General features: G+C 41.1%; 4 protein-coding genes across 6 annotated transcripts; 3 read left to right on the top strand and 1 right to left on the bottom strand.

The window, feature by feature from the left end:
• Positions 1 to 715: 715 nt before the first annotated feature.
• Positions 716 to 3,074, top strand: LOC139344638 (uncharacterized). The gene is made up of 4 exons (XM_070982952.1): positions 716 to 1,331; positions 2,007 to 2,064; positions 2,178 to 2,504; positions 2,627 to 3,074. The coding sequence occupies exons 2-4, from the start codon at positions 2,028 to 2,030 to the stop codon at positions 2,722 to 2,724; spliced, it is 462 nt and encodes a 153-aa protein (XP_070839053.1). The 5' UTR covers positions 716 to 1,331; positions 2,007 to 2,027; the 3' UTR covers positions 2,725 to 3,074.
• A 1,214-nt stretch (positions 3,075 to 4,288) lies between these two features.
• Positions 4,289 to 8,147, top strand: bud13 (BUD13 homolog). 3 transcript variants are annotated; one of them, XM_070982809.1, is made up of 11 exons: positions 4,289 to 4,453; positions 4,631 to 4,718; positions 5,382 to 5,466; positions 5,552 to 5,767; positions 5,807 to 5,956; positions 6,122 to 6,426; positions 6,534 to 6,642; positions 6,856 to 6,994; positions 7,119 to 7,300; positions 7,393 to 7,474; positions 7,741 to 8,147. In XM_070982809.1, the coding sequence occupies exons 1-11, from the start codon at positions 4,314 to 4,316 to the stop codon at positions 7,832 to 7,834; spliced, it is 1,590 nt and encodes a 529-aa protein (XP_070838910.1). In that variant the 5' UTR covers positions 4,289 to 4,313; the 3' UTR covers positions 7,835 to 8,147. The 3 variants fall into 3 exon arrangements, with proteins under 3 accessions (XP_070838910.1, XP_070838911.1, XP_070838909.1); XM_070982810.1 differs by having other exon boundaries at positions 5,552 to 5,806; positions 5,885 to 5,956; XM_070982808.1 differs by having other exon boundaries at positions 5,552 to 5,956.
• Positions 8,148 to 9,318: 1,171 nt separating this feature from the next.
• On the top strand, positions 9,319 to 10,809 carry snrnp35 (small nuclear ribonucleoprotein 35 (U11/U12)). Its single transcript, XM_070983104.1, has one exon. The coding sequence runs from the start codon at positions 9,397 to 9,399 to the stop codon at positions 10,105 to 10,107; it is 711 nt and encodes a 236-aa protein (XP_070839205.1). The 5' UTR covers positions 9,319 to 9,396; the 3' UTR covers positions 10,108 to 10,809.
• A 3-nt stretch (positions 10,810 to 10,812) lies between these two features.
• On the bottom strand, positions 10,813 to 14,287 carry LOC139344741 (uncharacterized). The gene is made up of 5 exons (XM_070983105.1): positions 14,180 to 14,287; positions 13,909 to 14,027; positions 13,192 to 13,287; positions 12,116 to 12,398; positions 10,813 to 11,841 (listed from the first exon to the last, which is right to left on the bottom strand). Exons 2-5 carry the CDS (start codon positions 14,003 to 14,005, stop codon positions 11,724 to 11,726), a joined length of 594 nt encoding a protein of 197 aa, XP_070839206.1. The 5' UTR covers positions 14,006 to 14,027; positions 14,180 to 14,287; the 3' UTR covers positions 10,813 to 11,723.
• Positions 14,288 to 15,371: the final 1,084 nt, after the last annotated feature.

The following is a 15,371-nucleotide window of genomic DNA, read 5'->3' as shown; positions in this document are numbered from 1 at the left end:
TGCACATAATTCATATAGTCGTGAGGTGACTGGGGGAGGCAATGATGCTGTAGAAAGCTACATCGGATTTCTTATATTAACAGTAAACATATTTAGAATTAATAATTTAACTATACTTTGTTTCCCTTAATATCAAGAAGAATGGGTTACAGTGATTATGCCTTCTTTCATCTTCAGTAACACTGGTTGCCTGAGCAAAAACTCCTTTTCCGTGCAGGTGTTTACTGAATCCAAACTCTTTTAATGTAACTGTGTAATATTTACTCTAGTGTGTTCTTTTAGGTCACACAGTCCAAAATGGACGATGAGCTAATTTCTGTGAGGAGTTAACATGTTTTCCCTTGCTGGAAGTTCGCCTGGCTACTCCTTCAGGCCAAATAAATCAGACAGACTGGAGACTGTAATGTATGAAAGTGGGAATGGCACACTCCTCCACGATCATTTTCATCTATGTTGTTACAGCACACTTAGCTCTGTCACTCTCAAAAAAGTGGACACTGAATGATGCATGGGGTGTCACTGTTGTGAAACCCTATTTTCACCGTAGTTTCGATTGCATCCATCATTAAACAGCAGCTGCTAAACGTCCCCTGACCTAATGCTGGCACCTCATGATGGAGACTGTGAATATGCATGCAACCTATTATGTGAAATTCCTTTTATTGGCCATGGGGTGGAGACACTGAGCCGTTATACATGAGTCATTTGGTATGACAGTGCTAAAAAATTCTAGAGGGTAACAAATCCTCCCAGTGATGGTATGCATTAATACTGACATGATGTCATTAAAATGAGACATTGCTTTATATGCTCTTAAAAGATTTAAGGTGTACCTTTTCACAGGAGGTGTATAGTTATGCATGCATATGCTTGTTATGCAGAGCATATTGCAGGACTCACCAAGAGCTCTGTGGATGTCATTTATAATGTACGAGAGCAACTTTTAAAATGGAAATTAGAGGGAGATTACCAAAGACATGAAGAGCAAATCAGGACAGTGGCGGAGCTCTAGAAACGGGACAAAGGAGAGGACCAGAGAGGAAAGGAGACAAGGTCATAACACCGTGCCGACAAAAATGATGACACCCAGCCCTGGCCTGCCCACCCTACCTTCCGTCAAGCACTGCAGAGGAGAAAGACGAATCAGTGCCTTCTGGTCCACCCTCATCCCTCCCACTCTCCCTCTACCTCTATGTATTGCTCCGACCTTGCCTCACAAGTGTGTTGCTCTGCAGTGCTGCACACTGAGGCTACTGCCACCAGCTGTTTACTCCTCAGCCAAAGAAGAGCACGCAGGCAGGAGCTGCGACATCATCCAGCACTGACAGGAGGTAAGGCTCCTCAAAGATTTTCAGCTGCAGCCCAGAGAATAGATGATGATGACTAGGGTTATATCAGGGAGACGTGGAATATGCTAGAACACGTAGGCACGGAGGTAATGACAAGAGAAAATACCCACATGCACATATAAACAGTTAAATTAAAAGCTCATTAGGTAATATTAGGCTTGGGAAACTGATAAATACAAAACATTGTCAAGGGCGCTGGAACAGTGTGAGGAATCGTATAACAAACAGGCAGGAAAACAGGAAAGAGGAAACATCTGTGTCATCTGAATTATGTCCAGTCATTAGATCTGACCACAGGTGGGCCCTGAGTTCTGGAGGCAAGTAGAGGACATTTAGAGCAATTTAGATTAGGACATCTCAACCTTGTCATCTTTTGACCCAAACGACAAAGACATGTTTACTGGACTGAGAAGAATGATTTTGTCTTTTCACTTTGTTAGTCTTTAGTATGTCTTCCCTCTTTTTTTGTGTCCGTGCATGAGATCGCTATAAATAATGGCATGACCTAACTCAGAATGACCTCACAACCACCTGGATAGTCACTGGTTGTGATGCACTTATTTAAATCAAAGCTCAGTTTGGCTCCTTTTTACTGTTATAGATGCTCTTTAAAAACTGATTTTCTTTCTCACATCTCCCCTCCATTTTTTTTTAAAGTTGGATGGGTCCTTTTCCATCATGCTCAAGTCTCTGTTTGTGTTTGGGGTGCTGGCAGGTGAGAATTATTTGTTGCAAGTGTTTCTACTCTGCTATCTGGAGACTTCTGTGAAAAGGCATATACTAAGGTTTCAAATTTAACATATCTCTTCATATGCTCTTCCTCCCCAGTCTTGCTGATCCCAGCAAAGTGCGAGCTGATCTCCGTGTGTATTGAAGATGACAACGACCTGAGAGTGGACTGCCGGGTCGAACCTAAGCCCAACAAAATCAACAGCTATGAGTTCTCTTGGTCCTCTGGAACCAAAGAGTCCCTCATTAACACTAATGTGTCTGGTTCATCAGCAGAGGCCCAGTTCAAAGACAAAAGCTACGTGGAGGAGCTGGAGCCTCACGGCTACAGATTGATCCTGACCGGCTTCACAGACAAACTCCCACACAACACCACCTACTTGTGCAAAATATCCGGTGTGGTTGCCAGAGTCAATATGGAGAAAGGTGGGTGGATCGGTCGTGTGTGTGTGTGGATTTGAGGGAGTGAGCATGAGAATAAGCGAGAGGGAGGCAAAATTCAAGAGGAATTTATAAAGTGTTTGCAACCCACTTTTGTTCCTCTGCAGATCAACTGGCCACGTGTTCAGCTGTGAGCGTGTTTCTGAAGAGTTCCTGCTCCTGGATTCTTTGTCTGCTGCTTTTCTTCTATCAAACGCACAGCTAAAAAAGAAATCACGCAGGCTTGTGCTGGCACGCACGCACACACACCCACACATCTAACCACGCCGACGCATCTGTTCCCGCATCGACAAACATCCACACACTAACACTCAGATGTTGACCAGATGTTCTCCTTCTCTTGTTTTCCTCCCAAGTGCACTGAAATGTTTTCGTAAAACAATAAAGAATGAAGATGACACAGATGATGTGACAGAAATGTTTATAGATGTGCTTTTTAATGCAGAGGCATGCACCGCTGTGTGTGAACAAATACAATGAGTAACTTGTGATGTAAATATTACTCTGGAAGCTGCAGCATTTGTTTTCAATAAAGGGATGCCATTTAAAGCCAGACACTGACTTGTGTATGAATTCAGTGCTCATACTGGTGGGACAGAGGTGGCACACTGATGGAAATAAAAAGGTCTTTTTCTATCATGCACACAAGGTCCATCATGAAGGAGAAAGGTGTTTTTAATGTTGATGATGACAGCCAGTGTTTTCCATCATTTGATGTACATTAGTCATATGTATATAATGTTTTCATAGAGGGTGGTCTATGAGGTACAGTACAGAGCTCTCAAAATGATCTGTAGTACATGTAAGAGTGTTTCATGAAAAGACCCTTTCATGTCAAAGTGCAAACAGATCTACAGAGTGATTTGATTTCATTCCACTTATAAAATTTTAAAAATCCCTGCGTTTGCAGATTAGCTACCTTTAATATAATACAATTATATCATAACAAGAGGGGGCAAGCTGCTTTTAGAAGTCATGGCATTAGTTAAATGGAGATTACCTGAGTAGTATAAATACACCTGCAACTGTTAGTCAGTATTGTGGAAAAAATTCCACCACTGAGATGAAGAAACAAACCAAGGAGCTTGTTAAAACGGTGATTGAAAGTACAGCACCTGGCTGCATGAACATTTCCAGGTTGCTGAACATCCCTTGGAGTATAGTTACATCATTCATTAAGAAATGGAGAGAGAATGACACAGCAGTAAAAGTGAATAAATGACCTATCCACACAGACGCAAGGCTGTAACTGCTGCCAAAAGTGCATCCACAAAATGCTGACTTGAATACTTATGCAAACAAGTATTTGTCTTTTATATTTGGAATTAATTCAGATCACATTGGTCTGTTTTTACTGTGACATTTCTATTGATCGTTGTTCAAAAGAAGCCAAATTAAATGTACTTTGATTCAATGCTGTAAAACAATAAAACATGAAAATGTTTTTTATAGGCCCTACTTTTAATTTGAACTAATTTCGTAAGTCAGAAGAAGCAAACAGTCCAGGAGGCCACCAAGACATATAAAGAATTTCTGCTCGACAATTGATCAACATGTGCTCTAGTTAGTTGTGTTTTGGGCTCTCTGCGGCCCCAAAGTGTTTAATATTACGTATAAATAAGATAATATGAATATAGAGACAGCAGAATAAATACCCCATCGCCATAACCTACAGTGTGGTTGTTAAAGTGAGTTATCAGCACTCATCTCTCCTTCCAAACCGGTATTTGACCAAGTTTGCTAGATAGGCGTTCTTGATCCTCGGTGCTATCCGTAGTTTCCGACAACATTACGATGGCCGCTCTAACTGGTAGTAGTAAGAGACCTGAACTATCTAAAGCTGAGTACTTAAAACGTTATTTATCCGCTGATGAAGATACCAAGAAGTCAAAAGAAAAACCTAAAAAGAAGCGGCGCAAGGTTCCTGGGAAAGGGTGAGTCAGCGGGATGTTTTAGTCGAGCTGTTGCCGGGCAGGTTGTGCGTGTATTAGCCGTTAAGCTAGCCCAGGTAGCTATTCCTGCGCAGCGATACAGTGTCGCCCGAAAAACTTTGTTTTGAATGAAACGCGCATTTAGCGTGCCTGGACTCACTTCTACCTCTCTTATTCAAGACTTAAAATAGTAGACGATGACGTAGACTGGAAACAGATGGTCCAAGAGGAGGAGGAGATTGCAGAAGATGAAGAGGAAGCTCCAGTGGTAAGAACTTTGCTATCTAACGTTGTCTAGCTAGTTAGCCTGTGTCTGTTCATTCATTTCGCATTAGAGCACGCAAATTGTGCTTTTAATTGTGTGCATGTATTTCGGGATTTATCGGGTTAGTGTATGGTTTCTAAAAAAAATAAAAATAAAAAAAAAATAGCGCAAAGCAGTGGTTTGGTTGGTTTATTCTGATTTAAACCTAAATTGATATGACTTTATCAAAAATACATTACATACAACACTACTCAATTTAGGATCACGTAAGATAAAGTTTCAAATCTGAAATGCTGGATTTGGCCTTTTGTCAGGCGTTTTTGCTTGAAACATAACGTAAAGAATTCATCAGTAATTCACTACAGTTGTAAGACTTGTTCAAGGGCATCGAAAGCGGACTTAACCTAACTAACAATGAGACACTTTGCTTCAGTATAATTGTCTAACCATTTCAGCTTAATTGTGACATTGATGCAAAAATCGTACTAATATCTCCATAAGGAATCCCTGTTAATTGATATGCAACACTGACTAATGCTCTAATACGAGCAGAGGTATTGGAGAGATAGCTACCATGGAATAGATGGCATGGCAAAATCTGTGATGGTTGTCAAATATTTTGTCATATCGTCCAACCCTCTCCTGAAACTTTGTTTGTTTGCTAAGATTGCAGAGGTGATTGATGAGAGACCAGAGGAAGTGAAACAGCTGGAAGCCTTCAGAACCAGCAATAGATGGAAAGTGATTGGAGGTGATTGGTATTTGTGATCGAAGTTAAGAGAATCTTTTTCTGTGCCGTGAACATGTTTATTTAGCTTGAGTCTCCCTCCCCATAGCTGACAAAAATGAAGACTCAGAAGATGGGGAAGGAAGTGGGCATCAACATCCAGAGCCCGTGGCATCAAGCAGGAGTCGCCACGATTCACCGGAGCTGTCGTCCAAGAGAAGGGGACCTGATTCTCCAGTCAGAAAGACCCGACACGACTCACCAGACATATCTCCTCCCAGAAGAGGTCGCCATGACTCTCCAGACATATCTCCTCCCAGAAGAGGTCGCCATGACTCTCCAGACATATCCCCTCCCAGAAGAGGTCGCCATGACTCTCCAGACATATCCCCTCCTAGAAGAGGTCGCCATGACTCGCCAGACATGTCCCCTCCCAGAAGAGGTCGCCATGACTCGCCAGACATGTCCCCTCCAAGACAAAAGTCAGGGAAATTAGGGAAGGCACAAAGTAAAGGTGAGAGATGAGAGCCCATTTATGAGTCTTTGTGCATTGTCCAGGGTGATGTTAACAAATAAAAACAACAACCAGAAGAGCTTCCAGTATTGCCATGCAGTATATCACCATATTTGTTTATGGAAGTATATTAGAAAAATACCTTTACTATTATTTGTTTGTTAGATTCATCCCCTGCCAGAAGAAAGCCAGGCTCATCATCATCAAGTAGAAAACATTCACCTGATCGTCGTCGGTCACCACTGGCGAAGAGGGCTCAGAACAGGCATGATTCAGACTCTGACCAGTCACCTCCACGAAAAAAGACAATAAAGAGAGAAGCTTCAGACTCTGACCAATCTCCTCCACGGAAGCAATCAAAAGCCAGACGAGGCTCCGATTCTGACCAGTCACCACCCAGGAGGCGGCCACACAGTGGAAGGGACTCAGATGAAGATCTGTCACCACCTCGTAGGCCTGGCCAGTCACAGGTGAGCAAATTGTGAGAGATCTCAGAAAGTAATGTGAAATCTGATTTGCCTGAAATGAATGTGCATCATTGATCAGACCCATGCAGTTTTTACTTTTTTCTTTTCAGGGTCCGAGGATGCTTTCTGGTGGGAAGGCGGGTCTGGTTTCTGTTGATGTTTTAAGAAAAGAGCAGGAGGAGAACCGACGCAGAGAGAGAGGCAACCAGCCACTAGAAGGTTGGCTCAGCTTTTCTCTTTTCAAATGATTTTCCTTCACGGGCAGAACTCACAGGACTTTCTGTCCCCTACCATTTACAGTACAAGACCCATGCATTCTTCAAATGTTTGCAGAGATGTCTTTGGTCATAGTTGTGATTAGGTCGTGTAAAGTTGAATGACGTCCTCGTTTTGATGACATCATTTTTCTACCTGTTTTCCTGCTATGACTAGATGAATCCCGCAATGCCCAGACGGTGTTCCGAGACAAGAGTGGTAAAAGGAGAAATCTGGATTCGGAAAGAGAAGAGCAGAGGCAGAAAGCTGGAGAAAAAGCAGCAAAGGATGAGAAATACGCTCAGTGGGGGAAAGGGTGAGTCTGCATAACACATTCATCCATCAAAGATGTCCTTAGAGTATGATTGTGACCACGTCAGGACTTTTAATGTGTTATGTGCCGACTTGTTTCTATGATTAAAGTCAGCTCATGTTGATAGGTTGGCCCAGAGCCAGATGCATCAGCAGAAACTTGAGGATGCTCTGCATGAAGCCCAGAAGCCGCTGGCACGTCACTGCGATGACGAGGATCTTGACCGCATGTTGAGAGAGCAGGAAAGGGAGGGGGATCCAATGGCTGCAATGCTCAGACGGAAGAAGGAACGCAGTACAAAGACACAAGGTTTTAAGGATTACATATGTCTACCTCTGCAATGACTGATGCTGTTACCTCTTATAGTACATGTTGTAAACCATCTTATTTTTGTTTTGCAGAGAAACCTCGATATAAAGGTCCAGCACCACCTCCAAACCGCTTCAATATTCTACCAGGCTATCGCTGGGATGGAGTTGACAGGTACAGTGTGTGATGCTTTTGCAGTGTAATGAATGTGTAATGTGATCAGTGTGACAGTAAGCCCTTCTTTCTAGCACAGGTAGCACATTCATAGTTCATACAATTCTCTTACATCTCATACAGTTGTATACGTATGTGCACAGTAATCATGATCACAATTTTGGCTGCTACATTGAATTGAACCTGATTGGGAGCTTCATTCAAATCAAAGATGGAGTTGAGTGTTAAGAATTAAAAGTGGAATTTGGTTTCTGTGTCGCTCGCAGGTCAAATGGATTTGAACAGAAACGCTACAATCGGATCGCAGATAAAAAGGCCGTCCAGGAGGCAGCCTACAAATGGAGCGTGGAGGACATGTAATGGCAAACGGAGAGTGATGGATCATCAGTGGAGCTGAAGAGCAGGATGGCTCATCTTCTGTACAGTTACTCTAATCTATGCTGCTGAAACAGCTGCAGAACGGACATTTTGAAATAGACCAAGAAAGATTTTCTTTAGCTTCCTAAGCAGTTTGATACTGTACAACGGGACATGAGGTTATAACAAACTGATCATTTACAAACATAACTGTACTTAGCAGTGAATTACAGTATCTTTATGATTTTGTAATAGTTGATACAACGTGGAGCCAAAATAGATGTTTTTCACTGTTTTATTAAATAATGTTTTTGTACATTGTTGTGTCACCAGTGTTCACATACAGCAGTGGAATTTGCAATTTACATAAATGGAGTTGATGTTCAGTTTTTATATATATATGTGTGTGTGTGTGTGTGTGTGTGTGTGTGTGTGTGTGTGTGTGTGTGTGTGTGTGTGTGTGTGTGTGTGTGTGTGTTATGGAGTTGTAGTGTCCTGAGCCAAATGTCGAATAGTTTTGAAAAGTTGTTTTTCGTTGTTACTTGAAGGGGCTGCAGGGATTGAAACTTTGTTAAATACACGTGTAACTAATAGTATAGCCTCAAAATATAATGGGACTAAATGGCATTCAGTGTGTGTGGCTTGAATCACGCACACATGAAAGAATACAGTTGGAAAAACTCAACAGCAGTGTGTCTTTCTGGAAACCATGACCAGTTAACTCAAGATAATCCACAGACCTTGCTGTGAGCAGTTTCATGTAGCAACTATTTTATTTTCACTGAATGACACCCACCAACTGTATCACTGCGCAGAAGAAGAAGAAGAAGAAGAAGAAACAAATGTACATGGATAAAATAGCACTACCGGAGAGAGGAAAGATGATGTATTTTTGATTTTGGGTTAAATCAAAATGTAATTTATTGACCCTGCAGCTGTACATAATATAGGATTACTTGGTAGAAACTGGACATGTAAATATAAGACTATATAGTAAATGGACCTTCAGTCTGGAGTGAAATTATATAATAATTTTGTATTAAAAAAATCAGACCATGCCTATTTTATGAATTATTTTTCATTCTCTAAAGCTTTGTAAGTACAGTATTGTATGCGCTGTAATGTTTTTATTAAGCCAATATATATTTTAAACTGCAAAAATGAGTGCGAGTGTACAGCGATCTGACTTCGACTTTGTAAGGCATTGGAAATTGGTGACGGTCTCAGCGATATACTCTATGCATATCAACGCATAATGTAAATAAACTGTGTATGTCGTTATTTACATACAATTAGATATTTATCTTGAGGCCGCGCTACTGACTATTTAAAAAGGTGTCTACCGCAATGGACTAAGTAGGAACCTTTAAACGGTGACGGATTAGGACTCGTTTCAATACGGAATATTTTCGTTGGTGTACGCGGGTGTACAAGCTACATTTTAGCTGGAATAATTCGAAGTTCTTTGGATACTCATCAAGTCATGTAGCGAAACAACCGTTGGGGAAACTGTTGTTGAAACTCGTGTATTGAAGCAGGGGAACCGTGTGACATTTTTAGTTAAAATGGTTGACTGGAGTCCGATAGCGAAGGTGTACGACCCGCTGAAAGCTGGCAGCATCGACGGCACGGACGTGGAGCCCCATGACCGGGCGGTATGGAGGGCAATGAGCGCCCGCTATAAGCCCAACAAAGGCGTTGTTGGAGACCCACTGCTCACCCTGTTTGTGTCCCGACTGAACCCACAGACAACAGAGGACAAACTGCACCAAGTGTTCTCCAAATACGGAGACATCCAGCGACTCCGACTGGTCCGGGACATCGTCACGGGATTCTCCAAAGGATATGCCTTCATTGAGTACAAGGAGGAGCGGGCTGTTGTCAGGGCTCGCCGGGACGCTAACAAGCTTGTGGTGGACCAGCACGAAGTGTTTGCGGATTTTGAACAGGAGAGGACCCTAAAAGGATGGGTCCCCCGGCGGCTCGGCGGCGGGCAGGGAGGGAAGAAGGAGTCCGGACAGCTTCGGTTCGGCGGCAGGGACAGGCCTTTCCGTAAACCCATTAACCTCGGGGTCGGTCCGGTGCAGGAAAGGGGGGGTGGTGGTGGAGGAGGAGGGAGAGACTGGGACAGAGTAGGGACGAGAGACAGGGAGGACCGGGACCGACACAGAGAGGCTGAGTGGAGCAGCAGAGGAAGGAGAGATGACCGGGACAGAGGCAGAGAGAGGGATGACCGCAGACACGGAGACAAAAGCAGACACCGGGACAGGAGATGAACCCGTGTTTACAAGACTGGACATGCAGTCCAGCTGCCTGCCTCAACTCAACAAATTTAAGCCAAGTGGGCTGTGAGGGAGAGTTTGACGTTTGACTGTTAGGGATTGTGATTGGCACACATGCTGGGTTATCAAAAGCATTTCAATGAACAGATGACCCTCTCATGGTCTGCTCATTTTAACAGTTTTGGTGTGAAATGTGAAGTTTCATGGTTGATGTTCAGGTTGTACTGCATGGTCATTTCAGCTGGTACTCTTGGGTATTTTAGTATTTCTCAGGGAAATCAGACTCACTTCATGTTTTTGTAGTCTACATTGAGCAGTAAGACTGTATAATAATTTACTGCATGAAAGTGTACTGAATATTACAAGTAAAGACAAATACATCATTGATGTTGTCCAGCCAGGTGAAGCCTTACAAGCAGTAAATACCACAAGCTTTAAAAGCAGAATGTGCTATTAAATTAAAAAAAAAATGACGTTATTTTTCTGATGCGCATTTTAAAGTAGCTGTAAATTAGATTGAATCTGTTCCACATTGTCTCTGTTAAAACAATTTAGTTTGGTTTCGAAATCCGAGACATGTCAGTTACAGTGTTTTGGAGCATTTTTGCATGTTTGTACTTGTTAAAAGGCCTCTGGTGATGGTTTGTGCAATGCTGGCTCTTAACATGGGGAAGAAAACCAAATAAACCAGACAATTTTCACAATAGTGTCACTTTACTTATTCCTGGTCCAAAAGTTACAAAGATTTTCCTCTAACATTATTATGAGTTGCATTTTGCTCTGGGACAAAGGTCATTATAACCTTAGAGCTTTTTCTATTTTATTTGTAGCTTTTCCACAAGCAAGTATGCATCAGCCAAATGTACAGGTGACCAATTTGAAATCTAAAAGTTGCAACTCAGTTAAAACTTGTTATTGTATCATTTGTTTTGGTAGCCAATGGAGCGGGTGAAACAGTACAAAATACATAAACTCATGTAAAGACAAGCATAGAAATTAGAATATACAGGAAGTGAAGCTTTGAATGTGCATAGTTTGGTTGAAAAGTTATTCATCTCTCCAACTTGTCCTGAAGCTTCAGCTCGGCTGTTTGATCCCCGTCTCAGTTATGAGTCAGTGGGTGGATTGTTTTCTTTCAGGCTGTCCGTCTGTATGCATGAAGTCACCAGCATGACACACAATGGCATTAGTCTTTTGCTGTAAGGCTTATGTAGTGACACACCATCAGTCCATTAGCTCATCACATGACCTACTGCTGGGAAATTCATCACTCGGAAAAGAGTCTGTGCTGAGAAGAACTGATTCCACAGTAACACAGAGGAAACAGAGGGAACAAAAGCGGCTAATGAACATGTTTCTCCCTGATTGATGAAATCATGTTTATTACTGTCATTGTATTGAAAGATTATGACTGTGTGGGTTCATAGCCTTACAATGGAATCAGACATTTGCTTCAGTTGTTGAAAATGATGATAATTATTAGTATGACATTTATTTATTTCTAGTGTAATTAAGCTGCCATGTTTTACAGCCAAAGATGGGCAGGGTGAGAAGGTATGACTGCTTCGTCAAACACTTAATGCTGGGAAGCGCACACAGGTGATAGATTGTCAGTCTGAAGTCGTGTTTGGTTGTCCGGACGAGGCTGCTCTCAGCCTGCCAGCATACCTGGGATTCATTATGGGCCAACAAGGGTAAGCCTCTCTTTGGACCGTGTTGAACTCGATCCTGTGAAGCAGAACACAGACATGCATGAGCAGATCTCTACATGCAAATGATATTCAATCAATCAGTTTAAAGTGCAGAATAACCGTGCAGCATGGTCCTAAGGCACTTAAGAACAGGATAAAAACATACAGCGGACAAATAACAACCAAATTAAAAATAGGAATGTTAAAGAGGTTTAATAAATATTGAAAACATCCAGATGTTTTAAAAGATGATGGACTATGTTCTAAAAGGTTAGACTGAATGAATTGCATATTGACCAACTGGCTCCCACCTGAAAGCAGGGTTGATGGCGATGTTGTCTGGCTGTGGGAGGGCAGGTGTACGCCTCCTATGGCAGGAGGACGGAGGAGGGAAATCTTTCTGATACTGAGACAGCATCTGTGTTGCATCTCCCTCATTTTTCACCGCTGTGGACCCCATCTGATCACAGCTGTCTTCCTGCTCGTCCTCCCCTCGCTCTCTGTCCCTGCTGCTGTTTCCTCTTCCTGTTTGTCTCGAGGATGTGGGATGAGACCGGTGGGACTCCTGTTGTGTGTTCTGGGATACATGGTCTCCTGAAGGGTAGTCATAACCTTGGTAAGGGTTTCATTTCACACACAATCATGAAATATCCCATGAAACGTCCCGTACAGTAACATCTGGAAAAAATGTTCATTATAATTGAGGCTGAAAGTTTTTTCCATATTGTATCTGCTGTTCTAAATATGTTTGGGTTTTTTTATGTACATTTAGTTACGCCTGGAGAGAAGCATTTTACTATATGATATCAGCTTTCTTTAGATAAGATAAGATAAGATAAAGCTTTATTGATCCCACGCCAGGGAAGTTGTTACAGTATTAAAAGATAAGCAAAAGCAGTGGCATAGATGGATCAAGACAAAAAGGATACAGAAAAAGATAATAAATGCTCTGTTCATCAATTTCAAATTATCATACCATTTTGATTACTGTACTGATTACTGTAATCTCACATCATAATAGTATTTTTTTTTTTTTTCAGATTTAAGACTAAAAGTTACATCCCCAGTACTTTGCTGGCAATATTTAGCAATTAATAAAAACATATTTGTGTCACATTTGTCTCCCCTCTTGACATACAAGTAACAGCATTTTTATATATAACCTTATATGGATATTTTTCTTTATATTTGAAGCATTAATTACTTTATTATTATTATTTCAGTCTAATGATAGTAATTATATTGCTGAAAGAAAAAACTCATAAATCATTTTCCTAATCTCTGCCCTCACACATACACATATATTCACTAAACACAACACACTACTTGGCATGCCTATTTTCAGTACTAAAATCCTCCACACAAGCACAGCTCATGGCTTGCAGACCTGTGCCTCCATCTGGTAGTGGGACAGGTCTAAAGCAGAAAGCTTCTCTGGATGTGGTCTCCATCTTAGCAGGAGTGTCCGGGTAGAGGAGAAATCCTGAGGAAGTCAAGGAGGGGTAAAAAGTGGCCCTTAAAATTGGCTGATTACAGGAAAACAATGCATTCTATTTTAAAATACATATACTATGTAATCAAAGTATTGTGTACGATTAAAAAAAACTTTTCAAAAGTCCTTTTCATTTAACAGGCTGCTTTGGAGTGAATCCAGTGAACACATTGCATCTTGACAAACTAAACATCAGCTGAAATCTGTCCAATCAGGCATTTTTACTTTAGCGTTTGAGTTGGAAAACCCCCAAAGACAACAAACTACCCTTAAAGTTTAAATCATATGAATTGGTGGTGTCAGTCATGGCTCATTTAGGCCCATTTACTCTGAAAATGACAATGATGCAATCATGCCAAAGTGGTATCTGTGATGAGACTATTGAGAGAATGATTTATTTTGTCTGTGCATTCAGAAAATCAAAACTACAGAAATAATGATAGTTTTGAATGTTTTAGTTATTTAGAAATTAGAAATGAAGAACACATCTCCAACCTGAACCACAATATATCTGAACAAAATCTCATAAAAACAGAATAATTTGTGTCTATGAGACATCTAAGAACATCACTAACTGTCTGATGCTGAGACAGAGGAGCAGCAAACCTCTACCTGCCACCGTCGGCGGTTCTCCTTTGTAGGGTCGACTCGGCAGAAATAATTCATGGTGGCGACGGGGGTGTCGTAGGTTTACATTTTTGATGAACATTTTATGTCTGGTACAACAAATACTGTAAAAATGACCTCAGGTTTAGTGTATTCAGTGGTAATAGAAAGTAGAAACAGCAGTTACAAGCCTTGAAAATATCCTAATTTGGATTCATTTCAAATAATAACCAGTATAAAGCCTTAAAAGACAGGCCTTATTTACTGCATCACTTACCTTGCATGTAGTAAAACACAAAGATGGTGGTATAGTTCTGCAGTGTCTCCTTATACTGTCTACATTTCTCTGCACTGGGTATGTATGTTATAAGGCTGTACACAGAGCTACTTAAAGCTTGTTTGCTGCAGTAGTCATGGTGTTCTATTCTTCTCCAGTGAGTGACAGATACAGTAGTTACCAACTGAGACAATAAAGCAACTGGACCACCAACAGAGAGCAGAAACTTTGCAGAGGCAGCTTGGACAGACAGGGAACACGGTTCAGTATGAAAGATTTTGGACTAGGGTTGATTAAACTCCGGCAGAAAAAAACATGTAGAAACAGAAGTGCTGAGCAGAGGTTTAAAATGTTTTGCATCAGTGAGTCAAGCAGTGTGTACAGTAGCATGCTGAACAATGATAAAGCACATTTCAGCTGTGCAGTTGTGTTGAGTTACACATGTCATGCTGTTAAAAAAAAAAAAAATCAGAAAACATGTCTTTTCAGTGGTTGCCCTGGAGCATTTGGCGAGCGCTCAGCAATGCACTGTGCTTCCCGGTGTTCAGCAGGAATAAATCCCAGTTGTATTTCTTTCACATTAAAGGGCCTGTTTCAGCCTGTACCTTTTCAGTAGGGAATCTTACACTTGCACGTAAATCATTTTTAATGCGTTTTAAGGTATTCTGTGGTGAAGATGTTCCTACTAACTTGCAAGTCATTTTCTTTCATAATATAGTCTAGTTTTTGTGTGCTGTGGGCTGAGGGAGGTCAGACATCGCTTTAACCTTATCACATACCTTCAGTCTTGTCTGTGCATATTTTCACCACAGTATGTCAGTTCTTTTGAAATATATCCCTCTGTGTACAGCGACAGCTCATAACAAAACATTTTTCCACTTAAATCCCATACAAAAGTTCCATGCACAAGATTTAAAAAAAAAACAACAACAACTAATCAATAGGTACTATTTTATAAACAATAACAAGCAATCTTAACTTGCATTTGATAGTGAGATGTTTTCTTTTAGAGTATATGAAAGTGTATACTATCCCTCCAATGATGTAGCTACACCATTGATCTCCTACTTCTTTCTAAACTTTCTTAAAGAAACATCATTCAAAGTTCAGCTTCTGTAGGCAACATGTGCTTCTTTTCAAAATGTTATTATATTTTTTAAGTATTTATAGATTTATTTTTCGCCATAGAAAT

Source organism: Chaetodon trifascialis, chromosome 16 (assembly GCF_039877785.1).
Source record: "Chaetodon trifascialis isolate fChaTrf1 chromosome 16, fChaTrf1.hap1, whole genome shotgun sequence".
In the NCBI taxonomy this organism is placed as follows: domain Eukaryota; kingdom Metazoa; phylum Chordata; class Actinopteri; order Chaetodontiformes; family Chaetodontidae; genus Chaetodon; species Chaetodon trifascialis.
Note: the sequence above shows the minus strand (reverse complement) of the source record. Positions and strands in the feature narration are given on the sequence as shown.

Excerpts from the sequence above, each read along its gene's own strand:
- LOC139344638 (XM_070982952.1), top strand. The coding sequence starts at position 2,028 with ATGCTCAAGTCTCTGTTTGTGTTTGGGGTGCTGGCAG. Across the intron at positions 2,065-2,177 it reads TGTGTTTGGGGTGCTGGCAG|TCTTGCTGATCCCAGCAAAG; the intron begins GTGAGAATTATT and ends CTTCCTCCCCAG. Across the intron at positions 2,505-2,626 it reads CAGAGTCAATATGGAGAAAG|ATCAACTGGCCACGTGTTCA; the intron begins GTGGGTGGATCG and ends GTTCCTCTGCAG.
- bud13 (XM_070982808.1), top strand. The coding sequence starts at position 4,314 with ATGGCCGCTCTAACTGGTAGTAGTAAGAGACCTGAACTATCTAAAGCT. Across the intron at positions 4,454-4,630 it reads CGCAAGGTTCCTGGGAAAGG|ACTTAAAATAGTAGACGATG; the intron begins GTGAGTCAGCGG and ends CTCTTATTCAAG. Across the intron at positions 6,643-6,855 it reads AGGCAACCAGCCACTAGAAG|ATGAATCCCGCAATGCCCAG; the intron begins GTTGGCTCAGCT and ends TGCTATGACTAG.
- snrnp35 (XM_070983104.1), top strand. The coding sequence starts at position 9,397 with ATGGTTGACTGGAGTCCGATAGCGAAGGTGTACGACCCGCTGAAAGCT.
- LOC139344741 (XM_070983105.1), bottom strand. The coding sequence starts at position 14,005 with ATGTTCATCAAAAATGTAAACCTACGACACCCCCGTCGCCACCATGAA. Across the intron at positions 13,288-13,908 it reads AGAACCGCCGACGGTGGCAG|GATTTCTCCTCTACCCGGAC; the intron begins GTAGAGGTTTGC and ends TGACTTCCTCAG. Across the intron at positions 11,842-12,115 it reads GCCATCAACCCTGCTTTCAG|GATCGAGTTCAACACGGTCC; the intron begins GTGGGAGCCAGT and ends TCTGCTTCACAG.